Source organism: Mytilus californianus, unplaced genomic scaffold (assembly GCF_021869535.1).
Source record: "Mytilus californianus isolate M0D057914Y unplaced genomic scaffold, xbMytCali1.0.p SCAF_9, whole genome shotgun sequence".
Lineage (NCBI taxonomy): Eukaryota > Metazoa > Mollusca > Bivalvia > Mytilida > Mytilidae > Mytilus > Mytilus californianus.
Window position 1 is genome coordinate 49,890,841 of NW_026262745.1, and position 21,769 is coordinate 49,912,609.

The 21,769-nt window shown below is 31.7% G+C and overlaps 1 protein-coding gene and 1 long non-coding RNA gene across 2 annotated transcripts; both read left to right on the top strand.

Moving 5' to 3' along the window:
* Nucleotides 1-950: 950 nt before the first annotated feature.
* On the top strand, nucleotides 951-5,457 carry LOC127716067 (uncharacterized). The gene is made up of 3 exons (XR_007988745.1): nucleotides 951-1,105; nucleotides 4,914-5,071; nucleotides 5,334-5,457. It is a non-coding gene; the product is annotated as an uncharacterized LOC127716067 (long non-coding RNA).
* Nucleotides 5,458-7,093: 1,636 nt separating this feature from the next.
* On the top strand, nucleotides 7,094-20,275 carry LOC127714249 (synaptogenesis protein syg-2-like). The gene is made up of 8 exons (XM_052220302.1): nucleotides 7,094-7,232; nucleotides 7,749-7,912; nucleotides 11,212-11,371; nucleotides 12,192-12,346; nucleotides 14,410-14,697; nucleotides 17,227-17,514; nucleotides 18,702-18,983; nucleotides 19,764-20,275. Exons 3-8 carry the CDS (start codon nucleotides 11,226-11,228, stop codon nucleotides 19,787-19,789), a joined length of 1,185 nt encoding a protein of 394 aa, XP_052076262.1. The 5' UTR covers nucleotides 7,094-7,232; nucleotides 7,749-7,912; nucleotides 11,212-11,225; the 3' UTR covers nucleotides 19,790-20,275.
* Nucleotides 20,276-21,769: the final 1,494 nt, after the last annotated feature.

The window sequence follows — 21,769 nt, forward strand, 5'->3', positions numbered from 1 at the left end:
TAAAAAAAAAGTAAGTGTTTAAGTGAACAGAAATCAGTAAATTAGCTAATTCAAACTTAATAAAATTAAGCACACAAAGGAAACAATTGAATATAATTTAGTGTGTTCATTTCAGCAACAGATTAAGAAATGGTTGATTTTAGGAAAATAATCCACGGTGAAAGAATAGGCTGACGTCACGGCAATGGTTTAATTACATTAAATATCTTATATGTGAGGTGTTAAATTATGACAGACGTGTAAGTCGAAAATAAACTTACAACGCAATGGCTAAAAATGAAACGTCACACACATGCTTAACCCAGTCATATTCTTTGCCAGTCCCGAATCAGGATACGGTGTGGCTTTTTCTCTTTGTCATTGTTAAAGATCGTACGGTGACCTATACTTACTTATATCCACTTATTTGAAATCAAGTCGATAGTTGTCTCATTGTCAATCATACCACATCTCCTTAATTTAATATATATAAACACTGTGCCTATAAATAATTGAAATTAGATGATGTAATTTTGACTCATCATACGTTATAAATGTGACAGACAGACAGACAGAGAATTAATAATATGGGGTACCGTCGACTAGTTGATGTGGTCTTATTAAAGAACCTGATCAAATGGCATTGAACCATCAAAGATCTCTCAATCCCCATTCCCCCACCCACATAGTAAAAAGAAAAACCCGAATAATTCATTCAAAGCCAGCCTTTTATTTTACAATTCCATATAAGTAAACATAAATCTTTACTTTTTGCTGATATAAATGGTTCGTAACTTCACTTGAAATAAGATATTTACAAGCGAAAACTTTTTTTTCAAATAGTTTCCCTTTATAATTTTGATCAATTACGATCGAATTTAAAATACATGTTCTTCCAATTTCCATGAAAAAAGCAAGATGTTTCTATCGCTTAATTAAAAAAATTATGATTTACAGATGCATCAAAAGTTAGGCTTGTGGATGGGAGATCCCTTCACGAAAATGGCGTTGATATCATTGATGGACGCTTGGAGGTGTATAACCAACACGAATGGGGCAATGTCTGCGATGATGAGTTCTCAGATTTGTCAGCTAGAGTGGTTTGTCGAATGTTGGGGTTTGAAAGGTAAATATAAATATTATCTCTATTGTATTCTTATATATATTTGAAACATAATTTGATTAATTCTGTGCAGTTCGTTGTCTAAGTGAAACATTTTTGATGTTTAAATATTTTCGAGAGCAGCAGTTAATCATAGCAAAACTGCCTCTTACAAACCAGATATAAAATATATGTAAAAACCGTCTGGAAAATTTATTCCTTTTTTAATAATAACCGGGATGCAAAATAAATTCGCTTGTTCCAATAATTCCCAATGTCCATATATGTGACCAGACATGATATTTTCAGGCTAATGGAAGTACCAGGGTCAAAATGAGTTTTTTTTGCATTTTTATGAAGTATACATACATTCAAAACACCCCAGCAAATTGTTTTGCTAGATTCTTCAAAATAACAGAATTATGGTCATTTTTGTTAGTTTTGATTTAATCAAAAATTTTGATTTATTTTTCAATTTGTTACATGTATGTTCATCTGTTTGTTGTATTTTTGTTGTATTTTTTTTCGGGGGGGTGGGATTAAGGTCTTTATTTCAGTAATCAAAATGTTATTGTAGCTTTGATAACTAAATAACCGAAGAATTTTAATTCGGTTGTCATAGCAACAATGTACTGGAATCTGCAATCAAAGTAATAATAACTTGAAACTTTCTTTCGTAAGGAAAACTACATCAATGCTAAGAAAGTGAATAACAAGATATATAATAACCCATCAAGGAGCTTTGTATTATTTAATATGTTTTCTTATTATCATCTATTGTCTTATTGGTGAATACATTTTGTATATGTATCCTGACAAAGTGATCAAATAAAAGATCTGTTAATGCAGAGTAAGTTGAAAAATCAAACAGCATGATCAACAATATTAGGACATGTAGGTGAACGGGATGTAAGAAAACTTTAAACAACACATACATGTTGTTTATGTAGTTCTTAGACAGTCACAGATAAAATTAAAAAACTAGGAATAAACATGGGGTTAGACACTATTAGGGTCCTAATTGGCAGGTATATCTTGCTTGATTTACATGTACCGGTATATGTCCATACATATGTTCATTCATATTTTCCCTTATAATGTGAAACAATGAGAATTAATCCAAAAACTTAGTGTTCATGCTGCAATCTGATTCGGGAAAGTTATAATTTTTCGGTACTTAATTTTTCTAAATAATATCCAGGAATGGTGATATAATTTAAACCATTTTGTATAATCGAAAACATGATTCAGGAGAAAGTGATTTACGCAATTAAATCTAAAAGATAAATTGTGTTAATTTAGAACGCGATTATAGATCGGACTTTTACTTAGATTATTATGTTTTTGTAAAAGATCTACTTGTTTTGTATATCTTGATATAAAATTAAAATTTTCTCAAGTCACTAAAAAAGGAAATTTTGTTACCGCATGATACAATTAGACATTCAATAACAGGTGCCCCGATTTCGTTACGTGACTTTACATCGACGTTTTCTCATTATGACGTTTACCGCCATAAGCCTGGAAATGTAATGGCGGGTCACATATAGCTGATTGTCATATATTCTATCGAGCAATGTGAATTTCTCCTCATTAAACATATACTAGACTCTTTTTGGTCAACATGTTCTCCACTTATATGAACTGTGATTAGTTCTTGTATAATCAATTTTTCTCAGGATATAAATGCAGTGTTAATTTACAACTATTGGTTTTACCGAAAAATACTCAAAAGGACTTGAAAGTAACTGCGAATGAGAGTTGGTTATTGAACTAAGACCGTACGGTTGCCTATAATTGCTTACATCCACTTCATTTGAACTTTGTTGATCTCCTTATTTTTATAACATTGGTGAATGTTGACAGAATAGAAAAGAATATTACATTCGACCATTGGACGAACTTTTGAGTGCATTTGATATTCTATTCACTCAAATCTTTGCAATATCTTTTATTGTTTGGCAAACGTTTTAAAATGAAATTTGAATTTCATGTTGAAGTTGAAATTATTACAAAATAATATTACCTACTCTCATTTGCGTTCTATTATCAATAGTTAATTGAAATACAATGATTTAGACTATTTTGCACTTTTTGCAGTACATAAGATCGTGAGTTTCTAAGACTGCTTTTAATGTTCTTATACTAAATCCATTAGAGGTGGATAGATTGATATTGATGTCTGGGAAACATGTTCTAATTATTTTCAAGTGGAATATTTATCTAGCTTTCAGTAAATGCGATAATTTTTAGATTGATACTTTTTGTCTATCAAAATTCATGGGCTTTGAAATTGTGAAGTGGTTGATTTCCAATATGATACTTATTTTTCAAAGTACGGTAACTCTTCGTTTTCTCCTCTCTCTTTTTCCTTTCTGTTTCTGTGTAAATATCAAAAAGGGTCAAGTTGGAGGGGAGAAATGTCAAGATGACAATGGGGTAATGTCAACTTGGAACTGAGAAATGTCAAGTTGGAAATAAGAAATATCAAGTTTGAAATGTTATTTTCAACAACATAATGTCCCTACCCGTCTGTCGTATAAAATCCTTTGCACGTTCCTATTTTTGTTTTTCTTTTTAAGTATCCTATTTTCCTGAATATTTCAAAAAGAATATTTTGAGCATTGGGCATTTCTATTCGACTGAACAGAAAGTAATAGCAGGACAAATAATTGAAATAGATAAATGTTTTATAATAGATAAGATTGATGTAACTACCTGCGATCTTTTTGAGACAGCCCATAACAAAAAGGTTACCTGTCGTCATAATCAGAGGTGTAACGTGTCTGTATCGATTAGTTTCTGAACATATGCTTGATATGACATATTCTTGGTCATCTGTGACAAAGACTTTACGTAACTGTCATCCAGTCATGTTGATTGATGGATTGTTTTGTGTTTAACGTCACTTTCAGCACGCTTGGCTACACCACGGCAATAAGTTTTTAACTTTCGAAGAGACTACTTCAGATTTTGTAAATAATACTTCTGAATTCAGTAGTTTTTTGTACACTGCAAACATCACAATTTACATTCTGATAGGGAAATAATGACTTAGGATAACTTTTTACTTGGGGAAAAAAATATTCCATACCCTGGCGATGCTTGAATGTTAGTACATAAAAAGGAAAATTGAAAGTAATTTCCGTTGACACTTTCTACCGACTTCATAGTAATTCTTTCGTTGCATGTACTAAGACTTTTTTGGACTATTTTCTACATTGAATTGATTCATACACCCAGTTTAGAAAAAAGTTTACAGGTCATAAGTATAGACGGTAATCAGCGTCAAAATTGTGTTAGGTAGTTCCTACTGGGAGGTATATTTGTCTTTTAAAAATTGAAATTTAGGCTAGGATGAAAAATTTTGTCCTGTATTTTTTTTTAGTTGTAATCTCTGTCCTACCTTTTTATTTTTCACTCGATTCGGTCTTGCATTTTTTAGTTTATCCTGACTTTTTTTTACATAAATTGCCATCCTGCCTTTTTTTTTTTGCAAAGTGTCTCATCCTGCCTTTTTGTTTACTCAAAACTCCTATCCTGCCTATTTGTTTCAAATTTCATCCTAGCCCCCCCCCCCCTAATAAAAATCAAATGGTAGCTCCCTAAGCATGATTTCATCAATCAATAAACTTACACATTTACTTAGCATTTGCTTTGCCAATATACAAACACCATTCAATAATCAGATTATGAAAGAATGCAAATAAACAACAATCCAGAGTACCTGACAGTATTATTTATTATTATTTCAAGTACTACTCCAGATATACAAACATAATGCATGAAGATTTTTCATCTTTTATTTGTGCTGTAAATCTTTGTTTTCCAGTAATGCGAAGATGCTATTAACTTACCGTTATGGAAATAAGCCTATAGCTCTTGACCAGGTTGAATGTATTGGATCAGAGAAGGACATACTAGATTGTCCACGTTTAAACTGGCGTGAACATGACTGCACTCACGAGCAGGACGTCGGCGTTCGATGTGGTAAATTTTATCTGCCTCTTTGTTTTGTCTTTTCGTTATAATATTGACAAATTATTAGTTCAAACAATTTCTAAATTTTTCCATTTTGTATTGAAAGGAAACGTATATTCATAGTTTTTCGTCATATCAATTCGCAATGGGGAGATTAAGTACCATAACAACTGGTAAGACGTTTTATCTTTATGGGTAATATCAGCGTCATCATAATAGTTCTGATTGAATTGATACATTAAAATTATTTGTAATCAAAAATATTTTACAGAGCAGATGTGGAGTATAAGCAGTTTTAAAGAAGATTTTGTTGTTATGTTTAACATGAGCAACTCCTACGTTCAAGTGTGCAACACACATCTTGTTGAAGAAAAAATTTGCGAAATACTTGGTTTTAAAAGGTAATAAACATTAATCAAGTTAACTGAATTTCGCTGACAAATGTGGTAGTTAATGTTTTCTGTAGACTATTTTAAAACTAATTCGGATTGTGTTCAAATTTGTCTTAAATACGATAACAGGATGGACCCATAAAAAAAATCAAAATATTACTGAAATAATGCATGCACGAAGCAGTCTTTAAATAACTCAGTTTTCAATTATTCAATAATCCCAACCCCCTTTTTTTCATCAAAGATCTTGTTCCCAATGTCATTTCTTCAACCCAGGAAGCTCGAGGCTTTGTGGATTTAAACTGTATAGGAAACAAACAGCTGTTATCATTGTGCACAAAAACGAATCATTTAGTGGGTGATTGCATGGCTAGATCGAATGCTTATAGATGTGAGATTTGTTGTTTTGTATATTCCTAATGGATTTATGAAATTTGAGTATCCGGAAACTTCTATTGCCTCAAAGTAGACATGCATATTCAAGTATACAATATGTGATCTTCCACTAATAGTGAATTCATTTAAAGTTATCTTCAACTATAAATGAAACGTAATTTATCTAGTCACTATTTGGGAAAAATAACTATACCATACAATTGCACATAACCACAGTAAAGTAAAGTAAATTATTAACCTTTATATTGTTCAGATTCATCATCTCATGTGAAGATTAATATGTTATAGATTGTCGACATTAAAAATCTGAAAAAAATGGACCACAAACGCCAAACTAAAACGGGACAGTATGATTCATGTACTAAAGTGTTGGTAATGACTTCAACCGGTTTTTCAGTAATTTATTGTGATTATATTGATTAAGTCCCCTCAGTATCTTAATCCTCTTTTGTATGTGATATCGATAGATTTCAACTCAATTTATGACCTGTATTTGCAATCTAGGAGTACAATTATTGATTAATGATGCTTATTTGTAGGTTGCTACAATGAATACCCAAACACAAATATAAATCTTTGAAACGATTCTTTAGATGCAGTATACTTGCTGGTAACAAATCCTCTTCTTTAGAAAATCTAAGCAATCTATAATTTTACTCCCGCTCCGTGAGAGCAGCGGTTCACTGTTTCACCACTGCCTGCCCGTCCGTATGTCCGACCGTCCCATGATATTTCGGTAGCATTTTTCTCAGAAACATTAAATCAAAGCTTCCTGAAATTTGTTGACTTTAAGTCAGCATGCTGTACAGTGCGATGCGGTATCAGATTAATTGTTCATCAACGTAGTGTTTAACAAATACTTCCTGAAAATTACAGGGAATCAATTCATGCTATACCGTGTGACACGTTTTCAGATTCATCGCTCATCAACATCCTATTTACTGAATGTTTATATATTCAAACATTATGGCCATTTATGTAAAGTCGTCAAATTGTTCTCTGGAACTATAAATAAGAGCTTATTTAAATATGTTACCAGGCATCATATAAGCATGCATTACCGTGTTTATTAGATTCTTTTCTTTTCAACTGAATACCAAAAACTAAAAGCGAGGATACTTATAGTGAGCAAAAGCTCACAGTTCTTCTGATTTTGTACAGTATAATGAAATAACTTTAAGAAAAATTCGTTTCATACTTAAAGATTCTTGTCCTTTTCATATGTTGTACCTTTCAGGCTTTGGCCAGAGACTGTCACACGGTAATACATCTTATAGTGGACGATTAGAACTTTATCATGGCGGACAATGGGGAACTGTTTGTGATGACGGATTTGGAGATAATGAGGCATCTATAGTTTGCAGATATTTAGAACTATCTTGGTTAGTAAGGTTCTATATTCTCATAAGAACCATTAAAATATCATAAAATTATGTCTTTTGATGAAGTTGATCTGATGATTTTATATTACCAAGATGACTTCTTTGAGCTTTTAATTACTTTTGGTCATTTTTTAAACACAGTATTGGTTGTTCTTGTTTTTTTTTATACACGAATCTTTATCAATACGGATTATTATAGTACGTTGTTCTTGCACCAATTATGTTATTTTTTCAGATTATGGACTTAAAAGTAGGTTTGAGATTCGGAAATATCATAATTATTCCAAAAAGTGAAATAATCCAAAATCTAACGATTTAGCAGCAATAACCCGACTTAGGTTAGGTGTGCAAATGGATAAGCAGTTATGCTCTCTAGCGGCAACGTTGCATTGCCTACGACAAATACAAATCATATATCAAGTCATGCCATTAACGAGAAAAAAAAATAACCCGTTTAATTGGACCTTACTGGCCAAGAACTTTAAACTCTTAATCCTTGTCATTGCAACACTTCAGGAATGGACGTTTTTCCTACGAGTTTAAAGATTGGAGTGGTTCAAACTACCTACTAGACGACATTGTCTGTACCGGACGAGAGTCAAGTATATTAAAATGCAGACACACGTCCTGGAATACTTACAACTGTGACACCACGCATAGAGAAGATGTTGGTATTCAATGTAAGCACATGCATTTGTTATAAATTTACACAAATTCTGAGAAGAAATACATGCAACAGATTGTCTTGAATAATCTAGTATCTTCATTTACATCCACGGTCGTACTTTGACAATCACAATCCATAAAATATGGTTTTGCAGCTTTTATGAGCGTTTATTTTTGTTTCACGTGATTCCTAAAAAGCTAAACACGTTTTCCTTTTAATTTATAGCATTCATAAAATCAAATATTTAAAATTGCTTAAGAGATAAATTGTTTATAATTCAGGTTAGTTTCACATTCAATCATTTGTAGATCTAAAACACGGTTTAACTTTAAGAAGACATGAACCATTTTTTGAATTTTGAGCCATAAACGACAAACGAGAAACAAAGTTGAACTGGGTTGTTTTTATTTAATGATTTTTTTTAAAAACAAATTATAGTAAGTAATTGCGAAATCTAATCATTATTGATTATGCCATAACAGACAATGGACAAAACAAACCTCTCACCTTTATTATATATATTTATTTTCGTAAAGCCAATGCATTATATCGTTACAGAGATACCAACAGCCATAACTATTATTGCTAATGTAACAATCAACATTTTCTGCATGGTCAATTACCAAGTTTTTATTACAACAAAAAGTAAAGATGAGTGGGTTATGAACATCTGTTTTTAATTTATATGAATCTAAAACTTCAAATTCCTTAAACGATTACAAAAGTCAAAGACTGCTGATAATTATCTACGACTTTAGCATTACGACAAGAAAATCTCCCAATATTGTGATCCCTCTCCACATTGTGCCATTAAATATGAGAACGCCGTTACCTTTGCAAAAATTTAACAGCATATTTCTATATATATTTTTTTTACCGGTGCATCTCATTCTCATCAAGTACCTCCAAAAAATCGAATTGATAAAGAATTGTGGACAATATTATAGAACAGAATATTAAAAAAACGAACTAATAAACACTCGTGCTACAATTATTTTCAAAGATCCAAATGTTGCAAAATACTTGTCCTACATCTATAAGAGATATGTTTATGCCACTGAAAAAGAGCGTAACAATATTCTTTTTTCTTGAAGACAATATGCTTCATGATTAAACTAATTGTTACTGAAATTATGTATTGACAATGCATATGAAAACCTACCATATACTCAAACGAAACTTAAGAAAATACCATCGGATATGTGTCTTTGAATATCAACCAAAGCACTAGCATCTGGCTACCTATATTACATACATGTTTGTACGAACGCTGTTATATTGCTAATTATATTGTTTTAGGAAGGAAAAATAAAACTTTGTCTAAGGCGGATCATCAGTATATCTTACCTCATAAAGAATTTTCTTATACTTTGACATTTTACCATGCTTTTTTTAAGAAATGATAAAAAGTAAGGGTCACCGTGTTTTTTTTAAAGCTACAAGGCATGCAAAATTGCCTTATTTTGCATAGATTTTCCATGAAAAACACTTTTTTGTAAATAAAAGGAAATCTATGAGATAGAATTTTTAAATAAAAAATGAGAAGATAGGATTTATATATGCTTCAGCTGTTCGGTGTGAGCCAAGGCTCCGTGTTGAAGACCGTACTTTGACCTATAATGGTTTACTTTTATAAATTTTGACTTGGATGGAGATTGTCTCATTGGCACTCATACCACATCTTCTTATATCCATTGAAGAAAAAATAAAAATAGTGTCACCGAACCTTTTTTCTTGCTTCAAGTAAAATAATTAAAATTGAATTATTATTCCCTTATAAAAAATTTACTAAAAGCTAAAAGAGTTACCCCCCCCCCCCCCCCCCCCCCCCCCCCCCCCGTCCCCTTATATAGCTAAGTTGAAAAATTGAATCGAACACAAACAAATATTTGGTATTTGTTAAAACGGTCTGAATAATGCAATAAATCAGTTATTTTTCTTTATTACTAAACCGATTGTGTACAGCTATTTTACAATCAAAGATGGCGATATGCAGTAAATCTATCACAGCAAGAACAATCGCTCTGATGCAATTAAAAAAGATTCACTTTCTTGTACAAACTATATTTGATACGTTTGGAGAGCTTGTTTTTCAACAGACAGCAGGCTTTCTTATTGGATTCAACTATGCTTGTCTCGTTGAATTTATACATAGGCTATTCAGAAATAATGAAAAAAAAGCTAGTATTATTTCTTAACTTAGTTTCAGCATTGTTTGTTCAGTCAAAATTTGGTAACTGTTGTGAATGCATCCATTCCAATGAACTTGAAATTAAAGTTTCCCCATAAGCAGTCAGGTTTACTTTATATCTAAACTTTAAAAAAAAGCGTAAACTATGCGACGGCCGGTTGACAAATCGGCTAACGAGAGATATAGATGATTCAAATTTTCTAATACTGAGATTCCAATTTCTATAACGCAACATTCTATACAGATGATACACGTGATAGGGGTAAGTTTTACACAATTCTTACGCTATTGTACGTCTTGCCCATCCCATCGTAGATTCCACGATAGAGGATGATTTTGAACTAAGCATCTATTAAACAAAAGATTATAAATGGATAAGTTAAAGATATATCTTTGTAAGTTTTACGGACGCTACCATAATGAAGTGACCATTTTATAATAAATCTGCTGGCTGCTTGATTGCTGGTTTTGTCTGAACCTGGATATGTATGTAATATTCGTCACTAGACGTTAGACAAGCAACAGTCTATCAATCCATATATTAAAGAGGGGATTAGAGGTCTAACAAATTGTGTAATCCTGCTACATGCGTATGTTCCTGTGACTTCTGTTGGTATTTTTCTTTTTTAGCCATGACGATGTCAATTTATTTTCGACTTATGAGTTTGAATGTCCCTTTAGTATCTTTCGCCTCTCTGTTTCCTCAGTTGTTCCTAATGTGCTTTTTTTCCTAGTAAAATTCGATTCTGTCCATCCTAATAAACCGTGTTAGTATGGATAAAGATAGAATTAGATATGGAAATATGCTGTTAAATTTTTGCATAGTTAACGGCGTTTTCATATTTAATGGAAGAAATTGGAAGGGATCACAATATTGGGAGATTTACTTGTCATAATGCCAGAGTCGTAGATTATTGTATTAGCAGTCTTGGATATTTAAAAGTCTCTTGTATATGCCTTCACAAACCTTTGTTTGGGGAAAGGGGGGGGGGTTAAGCTACACAATTATTATTGTTGTTGACCTCTTTATGTCTTGTTTTTCTGTGTCGCTTCGTTGTGTTTAATTGACGAATATACGTTAATCAATTCTTTTTATATTTCTAACTGTTAATCTATTAAAGGCTCACCAGATGAGATGGCTCTAACACTTGAAGGTGGAAATAAGCCTAATGAAGGAATCGCTCAGATTATGTTGTGGAAGCAAAGAATCAATATATGCAGCTTGGGATTCGACAAAAAAGATGCAATCGTCTTTTGTCGGGAATTAAACAGTAATTACCGGTAAGTCATTTCAGTTATTTATTAATTAGCTATTATATCATTTGTATATTGCTTGAAATCTTAAACAGGAACAAAACTTGTATTCTCCTTATACACAAAAATGGTGTAAAATATAACTGTTACAATATATGTTAAAAATCCCAGATCAATTTTACACAAGACCTCACTATTCGGTTTTTACCATTATCATTTTTTTTAAATATAATTAAAGCAAAGCGGATTAACTGCATTATGGAATTGCCTGTGGATTTGCTATTGCTTTATTCCAAACCTTTTAGGTAAAACATTATTGTGTTCAATTCAATAAGCTTCGGACAAGGGATAGGCAAGGGAACAATTGCCCAATTCTCATACAGGTAAGGAGAGCACTTTGTCTTTGAATTGATTTTCATCATGTCCTGTCAGTGACTTTTAAAGCGTATTTTACGATAAAAAGTAAAACAAAAAAACCAAACTCCAAGGTAAATTCAAAAAGGGGTAGTCCATACACACGGACAAAATCAAACGTTACACTTCATCAACCAATGGAATGATTGGAAAATAACTTATTATAATATTCTCAATTTTACCGAAAAAAATGGTGGATTAAACCAGGTTTTATAGCTAGCTAAACTTCCCAAATATATGAAAGTTGTTTATAGTATCGCAATTTTTCGGGGACGTGTAACTTAAACATTTTAAATATTTAATTTATATCGAAAATTAATATCAAATCGAATTTCTTCGAAATTGAAATTACTACCTACGTTTATTGCTTGTCGAAAGAAGCCGAGTGACAGTCCTATTTCTAGTTCATACCATGTACTTTTATCTCTTGAAGACATGTTATAGTAGTATCAAGGCATACATACAATACATCATCAGATGACATATACCAAGAAACTTTCCACTGTACTGGTAATGAAACAAAGCTTGTACACTGTCCTCGCTTCTCTGTAAGATGTCCAAGTGACTCTAAAGCAGCTATCGTCTGTGGTATAGTATATATTTTCATATATTGACATGTTTTTTTCGAGGTCAAATTAGTTCATCAACTTTATCACTAGCCTGTCAAACTGAGGTTGCGAGTTTAAAACCCGCACTTGGCAGGTGCGTTCGACTCCATTCTTACACTCGTAATTGACTATGATTGTCAGTATTTCTGCGTCTGGCTTCCTCAACCAATAAAGAATGATCGCCACGATATAGTTAATAGTGCTGAAAGTTGCATTAAACATCAACAATCAGTCACTTTATCCAACAATGTATTGATGACTACCTAGAACCAATAATTTAATCACATCAAACATTCGATTATTCCATTCATGGACTCAACTCGCTTATGACATATAGAAAATGTAGACAAACTACCTGATACATACATCTTTACAATAATAGAAAATGTATAGTACAGAATATAAATTTCTACTTGTACATTATGCAATGACTGCAATTCAACACAGTAGGGTGTTTCTATACTTTGACCCGGACCAGCACCAGTGGCTGCACTAAATGATCGCAATACTGCAAGAGACGTCAAGGAATGTTACTCAAGAAACTGTTTTTAATTTTCTATATATGTCTGATCCAGGAAAGCATGCAATGACAGAATAGACATAAAAATTAATGTCGGTGCGTTAAAAATACGTATTTTGTAAACTCATTATAGTCCTCAGTAAAAATAAGCCACCATGTAACAGTGTTTTGCAACATAAATATAGCACCCAAGTAATGTGTATTTCCATATCGTAAAAATAATTCTAGGAAATTTTTGAACCGTAAAAGATGCGAAAGATACCAAATGTATATTACAAATCATAAGACGAAAACAAACTGACAATGCCATTGCTGAAAATGAAAAACGACCAATAGACAAACAGTATACAAAACCCAACATAAAAAACTAAAGACCGAGTAACACGAAACAGATTTGAAAACCGGGGGGGGGGGGGGGGGGGGGTGATCTTAGGTACTCCGGAAGGGTAAGTAGATCATGCTCCACCTGTGGCACCAGTTGTGTTGCTCATGTAAGTACATAACCGGTGAGAAGTCTAATTTGGTAGGTCGCATTCGTAGTAAAGAGGACGGGTTGTGGTTACGACAATTGTAACATTACCGTTGTCAGTTGTGAAGCAAATATTTCATAACGGCCAACCCAAACTCGTGATGACGTCCGTAAAATTGTCGAAGGGATAATTTTAACTTCACAACTTAGAACTCTTGGTTTAGTAGCTTCCTTGTAAGCATCAACCATCTATAACCTCAGGTATACTCTGGTTCAGAATTGTGCCGAATGAAAAATAATAGAAATTTCTCTAGTCTTAAGCAATTGAATTTATTGTAACTGTGATGCCAACACTTAGTTTTAATTCATACTTCATTTGTCCCTAATTGGTCTTAACTATATTATTATTCATTTGTTTTCAATTTTAATGCATCTTTTCTTGCAATTCTAAATGGGTTTGTTGCATTTACATTTTCTACTTACATGCTTATATATTTAAAGAAAACAATCCAAAATTGTAACATATTTTGATCTATACAGCTAGGGCGTTAATTTGTCTAACCTCAGGTATACTCTGGTACAGAATTGTGCCGAATGAAAACTAAAGGAAAGTTATCTAGTCTTAAGCAATTGAATTTATTGTAACTATGATGCCAACACTTAGTTTTAATTCAAACTTCATTTGTCCCTTACTGGTCTTAACAACATTATTATTCATTTGTTTTCAATTTTGATGCATCTTTTCTTGCAATTCTAAACGGTTTTGTTGTATTTACATTTTCTACATAGATGCTTATATATTTAAAGAAAAAAAAATCCAAAATTGTAAATATAATGATATATGTGATATGACAAAAAGAATTCTCCCATTTAATTTTCATTATTTACATGTCTTATTTTTGATAAATTTCTTTTTGTTATTTTATCGAATTGAAAACCATCATATGGTTTCAGAATTTTGTTAATAGGGAAGGTTGCTTATGACATTTGCATGCATTTGTTTATGTAGATGCTGTATAAAAATCAATTGTAAAACTACTTTATATATCCCTAGATCCAACACCTTCTTCAGTGAAGTTAGAAGTACCATCTCCTATGATAGTTAATGAACCTGCGAACATAACATGCTCTGCCACCGGCGGTAGTCCAGTGCCTGATATTTGGTGGAACTGTTGTAATAATGACAACGCTACAAATGTGATATTGTCTGAGAATCAGGTCATGTCAGTTTTAGAATTTATGCCTTCAAGGGAGTGTAATGCAGAAACATGTACATGTTTTGTTCATCATAATGAGACGACGTTTCCCGAAATTCAAAAAGCAGAAAACCTTGTAGTGTATTGTAAGTTTTCAGATGACTCATACATTTAAATATCAGATGGAAAAGATGCTTTATACATGTTATATATTAAAAAAATAGGTTGTTTATACACAGGGGCGTCGATTAGTTTTCTTAGGCTGACATTTTTCTCATAAATATATGATATGAATAAACAGAGATGTAGGGTTAATGTAACCAAACACACAAAAAACCAAATGACACGTTGAGGTCAAAATAAGACCTAAATCCATAGACAGGTGTCTATGAATTATGTCACGAAATTTTGTATGTGTGATCAACTTGTACACACTGTAATAGTACATTTTAGTATCTCTATCTTGTACACATACTAAAGTTAATTTCTTGTCTATTTTTTATCATTTAAATCATGAAAAGTATTTACATGGTTGCGTACATGGTTAATTAACAAAATATATTTTAAAGATTTTACGATTCAATTTATTATGAATAAATTCTTCAAGGACTTAATACAAATTCCTTAAAGTAAAAATAAATTGCTTGAAATTGTTTGCTAATAAGCCATCATTTATAGCATAGTTGTAAAATAGCAATATATAACTCAAAAAAATAATCATTAGTTAATTTTAGTCATTACGACATTTTGTGTTATCTTGACCGGATGATCACTTTTACTGTTTCCAGTTTATGTAGTTCTCTCTATATGTATTTTTCATGCGTAGTATTGATTCTTTGATAAAAGGTTTACCCACTACAATTGGTTAACAAATGATTGTTTAAGAGCAATAACTCTTATAAGAATATAAAATTAAGAGATGTGTTATGATTGCCAATGAGATAACTAACCATCAGATACTTAAACTAAATAAAACTAAAACAAGGTACTGTAAATATATATATAAATAACTATATTTGATAAAGTTTAACATAACAACTGGTGAAAAAATGATATAAATTATAATCCGTCTAATTAAAACAATATATGTCTCGAGCTTAAACATAAACAAACATTTTTATTCCGGCTGCAAGGTCAATAGCAATTATCCGTTGTATCCTTCGTCACCAACGCGTATGCAATCACGGCTATTTCCGCATGTGTAAACATTAAGATATAGGAAAATTAACATATTTATACATTCAAAAGCTAAAGTTCAACCATTACTCCTCTTTGAAATCAATAATTTTTTTTATTATAACCAACGATTGCCTTTATATTGGTACTACATTATGCCTAACAGTTTTGAATATACTAACAAAAAGTTAACAGAATCAATATGTATTAAACCTATTTATCTTTCTTTTACTGATAGGATACCTAAATTTAAATTATCTACTACATATTTTTTTGTCTATATATTACGATAATTATAAAGATGCTAAAATGTAAGAGAAAACATATTGAAAGTTATTTGAACCTTAAAGATTCTTATCTAAAACACGTTGCTCCTTATCAGACTAATAAATGCAACCCAGGGATTCCTATCCTAAACTAGGTTACCTACCAAAATTTTGCCATTCATAAATCTTATCTATCTATTGTAAAAGCAGTTGTGTTTCCAATGAATCAGATATATCTAGTAGGATAGTGCCAACTCAGCAACACATGTGTTCTAAATGTTAAACATTTTAAAAGTTGTAGAAGACAAATACAAATCATTAAAAGTAATTAACAGTACAATCATTTCATCTTACAATATTTTCCTGTAATGTTTTGATTTTTTCATTCTCATTTGAAACAAGTTAAGATTAACATTAACTGCAATGAATTCTATCGAGAGAGACGAAAGATTACAGAGGTAAAGTCAAACTCATAGATCGAAAACAAACTGACAACGCCATGGCCAAAAATAAAAAGACAAACAGACAAATAATAGTACAGATGACACAACATAGAAAACTAAAGACTAAGCAACACGAACCCCACCAAATACTGGGGGTGATCTCAGGTGCTCCGGAAGGGTAAGCAGATCCTGCTTCACATGTGGCACCCGTCGTGTTGCTTATGTTATTACAAATCCGGTAAATAGTGTAATTCGGTAGGTCACATTCGTGAAAAGGAAAGGGTATTGTAGTTACGACATAAGGAACATATCCGATATCATCTGTGAAACGGTTATTCCATAACGGCCAACCAACTAGTGATGGCGTCCGTAAAATTTACGAAGGGATGATTTTACTTTCACAATTTGGAACTCTTGGTTAAATAGCTTCCTTGTGAGCAGCAATCATCTATCAAGGAAATCATGATAGGAAACACAAGCCCGGGAATATCGTATCAATTGGGAGATATATACTCCGTATGCAGGCGTATCGAGATGAGTAACCCTTCTGCTATGTAATATATTACACAACAGAACAAATAAAAATTACATTACAGGGCGACAGTGATTTTCTTTTGTGTGTTTACAATAAAATTAGTCGATATACACAGAAATCTTGAAGAAAACCAATTATAAGTACTAGTATTCAAAGTAAAACGCTAGCCTATTTTTTATATTTCTACAAACGCCTCGACATAAAGAAGGTTATAACACACAAGTTTTATAGAAATACGACTTTTTTTAATTTCAGATCCAGTAAGAGTTGATTTAAATGTAACAGTGCCAATTCTGATTGAACATCAACCAGACATTTTGACATGTGAGGCTTCTGACGGAAATCCTTTGCCAGATATTTGGTGGACATGTAGTGGAATACCATATGATAATGTTACATCGATTATCACACATAATTCATCTACTTCAATCTTGTATATGACGCCAACTGCCGATTACCATAATAAAACGTGTACCTGCATCGGGAAGCAAAATAACACAACATTTGAAGAAATTTCCAAAACATCAGTGTTGCATGTGTTATGTGAGTAACTTATTATTTTTTTTACATATACAGTTTTTATAATGACCTATAATTGCTTATATCCAAGTCATTTGAACCTTGATGGATAGGTTTCTCATTGGCAATCAAACCAAATCACATTTTGAAATATAAGGTAAATATAACACTTTAGGATTTATTCTCCGTCTTAAGTTGTACAGTGCCCCTCATAATGTTTAACGCTCCCTGATATAGAGACTTGCCTTTGAATCTGTTTAAAACAAGTATTTGGAGTCAATACAAATGTTAATGAAATCGAAATTGCTATTCACTAATACAGTACGGTTGCAATTATAATTTAGCATCTGATGCCAATATTTCAAGCATGCAAAAGATTTATAAAAAGATAAAATGATATCATATAGAAATTTACTTATAACGCTCATGTTCAAATACATCTTTGTCACCAGAGAATTGTAATCGATTAGTTGGTGTTTGCTCTACGTTTAGCAGAAAATATTCTTACAAATTCAGGACAAGGATACATTAAAAATAAACAAGGTAACATTGAGAGTGTTCTTAAACAAAGGGTCGAAATGTCAGGTTCCTCAGTCCATCAACTTGAAAAAAGTCAGGTTTATGATGGATGCAGCTGCGAACTATGCGTAATGGGTAAAGTGCGATCCAGAAAAACCAAAACCAATAATGATATATAAAAGCTCCTCGGTCATACCTTTAAAAGCGCATTAAAAACTACTTAATGTGTACTATGAGCATACAAGTGTCGTGTTCTTTGAAGAAACGAGAGGTTGTGTATGCCTAATCGTCTCTTCACGACCTATGAGTTGCTAGTCGAGACTATCCGTTAACATCATTGTTTTATTAGTTTATATGCATACACTATTATTTGGATATCATTAGAAATGAACATGAACTTTTGGTGTCCCATTTATATGCATTGTACCTGCATCAACACAGATATTTTAGAAAATCACCAATGAGTCTTTCATTTCTTTTTATTTATATCAACAGGACATTCGTAACTTCTCTATTTTATATTGTATATCAAAGCTTCTCAGAAACTTGAAAAAGAAGTAGTTACAAGTAGTAGCAAGTTTGTCCAGAGCTCCGATGAACATATTTTTATAATTAGGTCTTTCCACTGTTTCGTGGAAATATCTTTTGATAATGCATTAAGTTTACACATCTTATTTTTTTCTGTACTACAGATTCAGTTAATGAGATGACAGTGTCTTCCACTGACCTTTTGGCTGGACTCCGATCTTATCTCATTTGCCGGGTTGCAGGTGGTAATCCAAAACCAGATGCAAAATGGTTTTGTGATGGCGAATTGCAAAATTTTTTTTCAATAAGATCACCAGACGCCGTCTTAGCACTAATGTCATTTATTCCAACTGCAGCTCATGAAGGCAAGCGATGTACATGTGTTGTAAGCCAGCCTGGAACAAATTTCAACGAAATTTCACAGTCATTGGTTCTTCGTGTAACACGTAAGTGATTTTAAACATTCATATCTTTACATGAATATAAGTATATACTGTAAACCAACCCAGAGTTAAAACACGTATATAAATCGTTTCGAATATGTAAAACTTGCATCTTTTCTTAACGACATCAAGTTAATTGAAAATCGCGAAATTAAATTGTCGCGACGTCTGCTTAAAAGAGCTTGGTGTGACAAAAGAATCCGCGAAAATGAGTAAGCTTACAGTATTAACAATAGGCATGTCTACTAGTGTCATGTAAAAATCTCAAAGTCATCGTTTAAAGAGGGTTTCGTATATTGCGGTGCTGAAAGTGATCCATTTTTGTTCAACGTGAATTGTATTCAGGATTAGGACATGAAATCCATTTACAAAACTAATGTTTTATGTTCTCTGAATTTATGATAGATTGGCAATGTGTTGTATGACATTGGTTTATAATTATTTCTCACAATTTAAAATAGATTATTCCTTTATTTTTTGAGAAAAAAAAACGATTCTATACTCTTTATATTTATTTTCTATCTTATGCATCGTCTCTTTTGGTAAGAGAAGCCATAACATGATTTTAAAAAAGAACAAAAATCACAATAAAGTACTTTATTAACAAAAAGTTGCATCATACTTCAAACGGAATCCAAATGCTCAAATAAAGCCCTCAGTATATTATACCTATCACTGACTTTGTATGATTGCAATTCGACTATTGAAAATAGCCTTAATAATCCAATATCATTTTGAGATTTCTCCTGCGTCTTTTTGTTTCAATAATTCTTATTTTTCCAGATGATTCAACGAGCACAGGAGAATGAATCAAGGAAATGCAAGTGAATCGTGATCAAAATTTAACTACCATAGAAATTGTTATATAGAGGACAAATAGCAAAGGAACAATTAATGTGAAAAATTTTATGCATTTAATTTTTATTGTTTTTTTTTATTGTCAAACATACTATATGACAAAGGAGAAGGTTTAATAAGGCTACGTTCTCGGGTTCTTGATTACAAAAATGAAAGAAGTATTATACATATATATATCTTATTTTATCATGTTTGTCTTAGTATTTCTAATTTTGTCTTATGACAGCACATTCAGCTGTTCACAACAGACCTGGGGTCAATTACATGAAAAAGCAGTTGATTACATTTCAATTACATACTTATTTTACAATTTTGAAATGTTATTAATTATTTTGCATCTGCATGTCAATAATGTTTGTGCTGAAGACCTTATTATATCATGATATGTGATCCAACTAGTATTATAATATTTTTGCAATAAATTAGTATGTTTATAATCTTGTTTTTTTTAATGTAAAGAAAACGAAAAAAGAAAGACTATCAAACATATTATTAAACTTTGTAATATTTAGCCAAATTATGTTTTAATTGCCTTAAACAATAATTATGTCCAATTAAAATATAAAAGAAATCAAAGTATGAAGTAAATTCTGAATGAAACAAGGAAATTACAGTTTGTATAATTATGTAAGTACATAAGAGAAGCAAGTCATGCATTAAACTTCAAAGCAAATACTCCAATTTATTTGAAAGTCATAAAAAAGCAAAGCACAATTACACGAAAATATAGCTTATAACTCATTACTTTTAATTCCTTGTGATTGAAATATGACCAATTACACTTAATTTTTAATTTCTATTTTACTTGTGAATAATGACAGGAAATTAAGATTTCATTTCAATTAACCACAGGTCTGGTTCATACGGTATAAGTTTGTTATATATGATATATTTTTTTTCATAATTGTTGCTTCTTGTACATATTTGCTATTGAGCGTCGGACTTCTTGAATTTAATTAAAAACTGTATAAAAAAGCCTTATTTTGAGATTTTGTATATTATGCTTATAGAAGTCGCAAACAAGCAAGTTGGTGTAGATGAAATACCTTTGTATTTATGGCATTGGCCTATATTTGATTTTCTCATAATATAGAGTACATATTGTCATTTTAGGTACAAATGTGACTGTTATGACATTGCAATTAACATTTAAGCACTAAAAAGTCAAGAAAAGATTACATTTAATTGCATATACAACTAGCATGATTATTGAAGGAATGAAGAATTTCAATATTTTGCTATTCTAAACGTTGGTTCTGTAAACAATGAAATACAACAGCGATGACTTAGTTTACCTAGCCACATAAATCTGCTATTGAAACATTTTCTGATGCTTATCGAAATCCTTTGCAACACATGAACATCTCCGAATGGTGATATCTCATGGTCCTAAATTTAGAGAACCCCAACACATCAATTGGAACTATAAATTCAAAATAATTATGGATTCCATTGAGAACTACACCAGAGCATGGACTAAACGAGAAGAAGTTGAACTGGACACTTTGTCAGAATGGGTGTCATGTTCGACGAAAGAACTGTCCATTAGATTGACAAAAATTATGTCCGCAGTGAAATAGGGGCTTCTTAAATACAGTGAAACTGTTTACTCGCGTAGTGGTATTAACCATATGTGGATTCTAAAAAACTCTAAAGTACTTCTGGATAATTTAATTCTCAATCTTTCTCTGAAATTAGTTCTATCAAAACTTTTGATTTTTCAACCCTAAATACCACCATGTGAAATTGACAAATCGTCTAAAAGAAATAATCCACAATGCTTTTCAACATAAAAATGGTAGCATACGTTATACATTTATTACTTTAGGATACCATACGGCATATTTTGTTGATAGTGAACAGAAAGGTAAAACATGCTTTACAGAAGAACGAGTGATCAGTATGCTGGAGTTTCTTATTGACAACATATT

Excerpts from the sequence above, each read along its gene's own strand:
- LOC127714249 (XM_052220302.1), top strand. The coding sequence starts at position 11,226 with ATGGCTCTAACACTTGAAGGTGGAAATAAGCCTAATGAAGGAATCGCT. Across the intron at positions 11,372-12,191 it reads GAATTAAACAGTAATTACCG|ACATGTTATAGTAGTATCAA; the intron begins GTAAGTCATTTC and ends TATCTCTTGAAG. Across the intron at positions 18,984-19,763 it reads ATTGGTTCTTCGTGTAACAC|ATGATTCAACGAGCACAGGA; the intron begins GTAAGTGATTTT and ends TTATTTTTCCAG.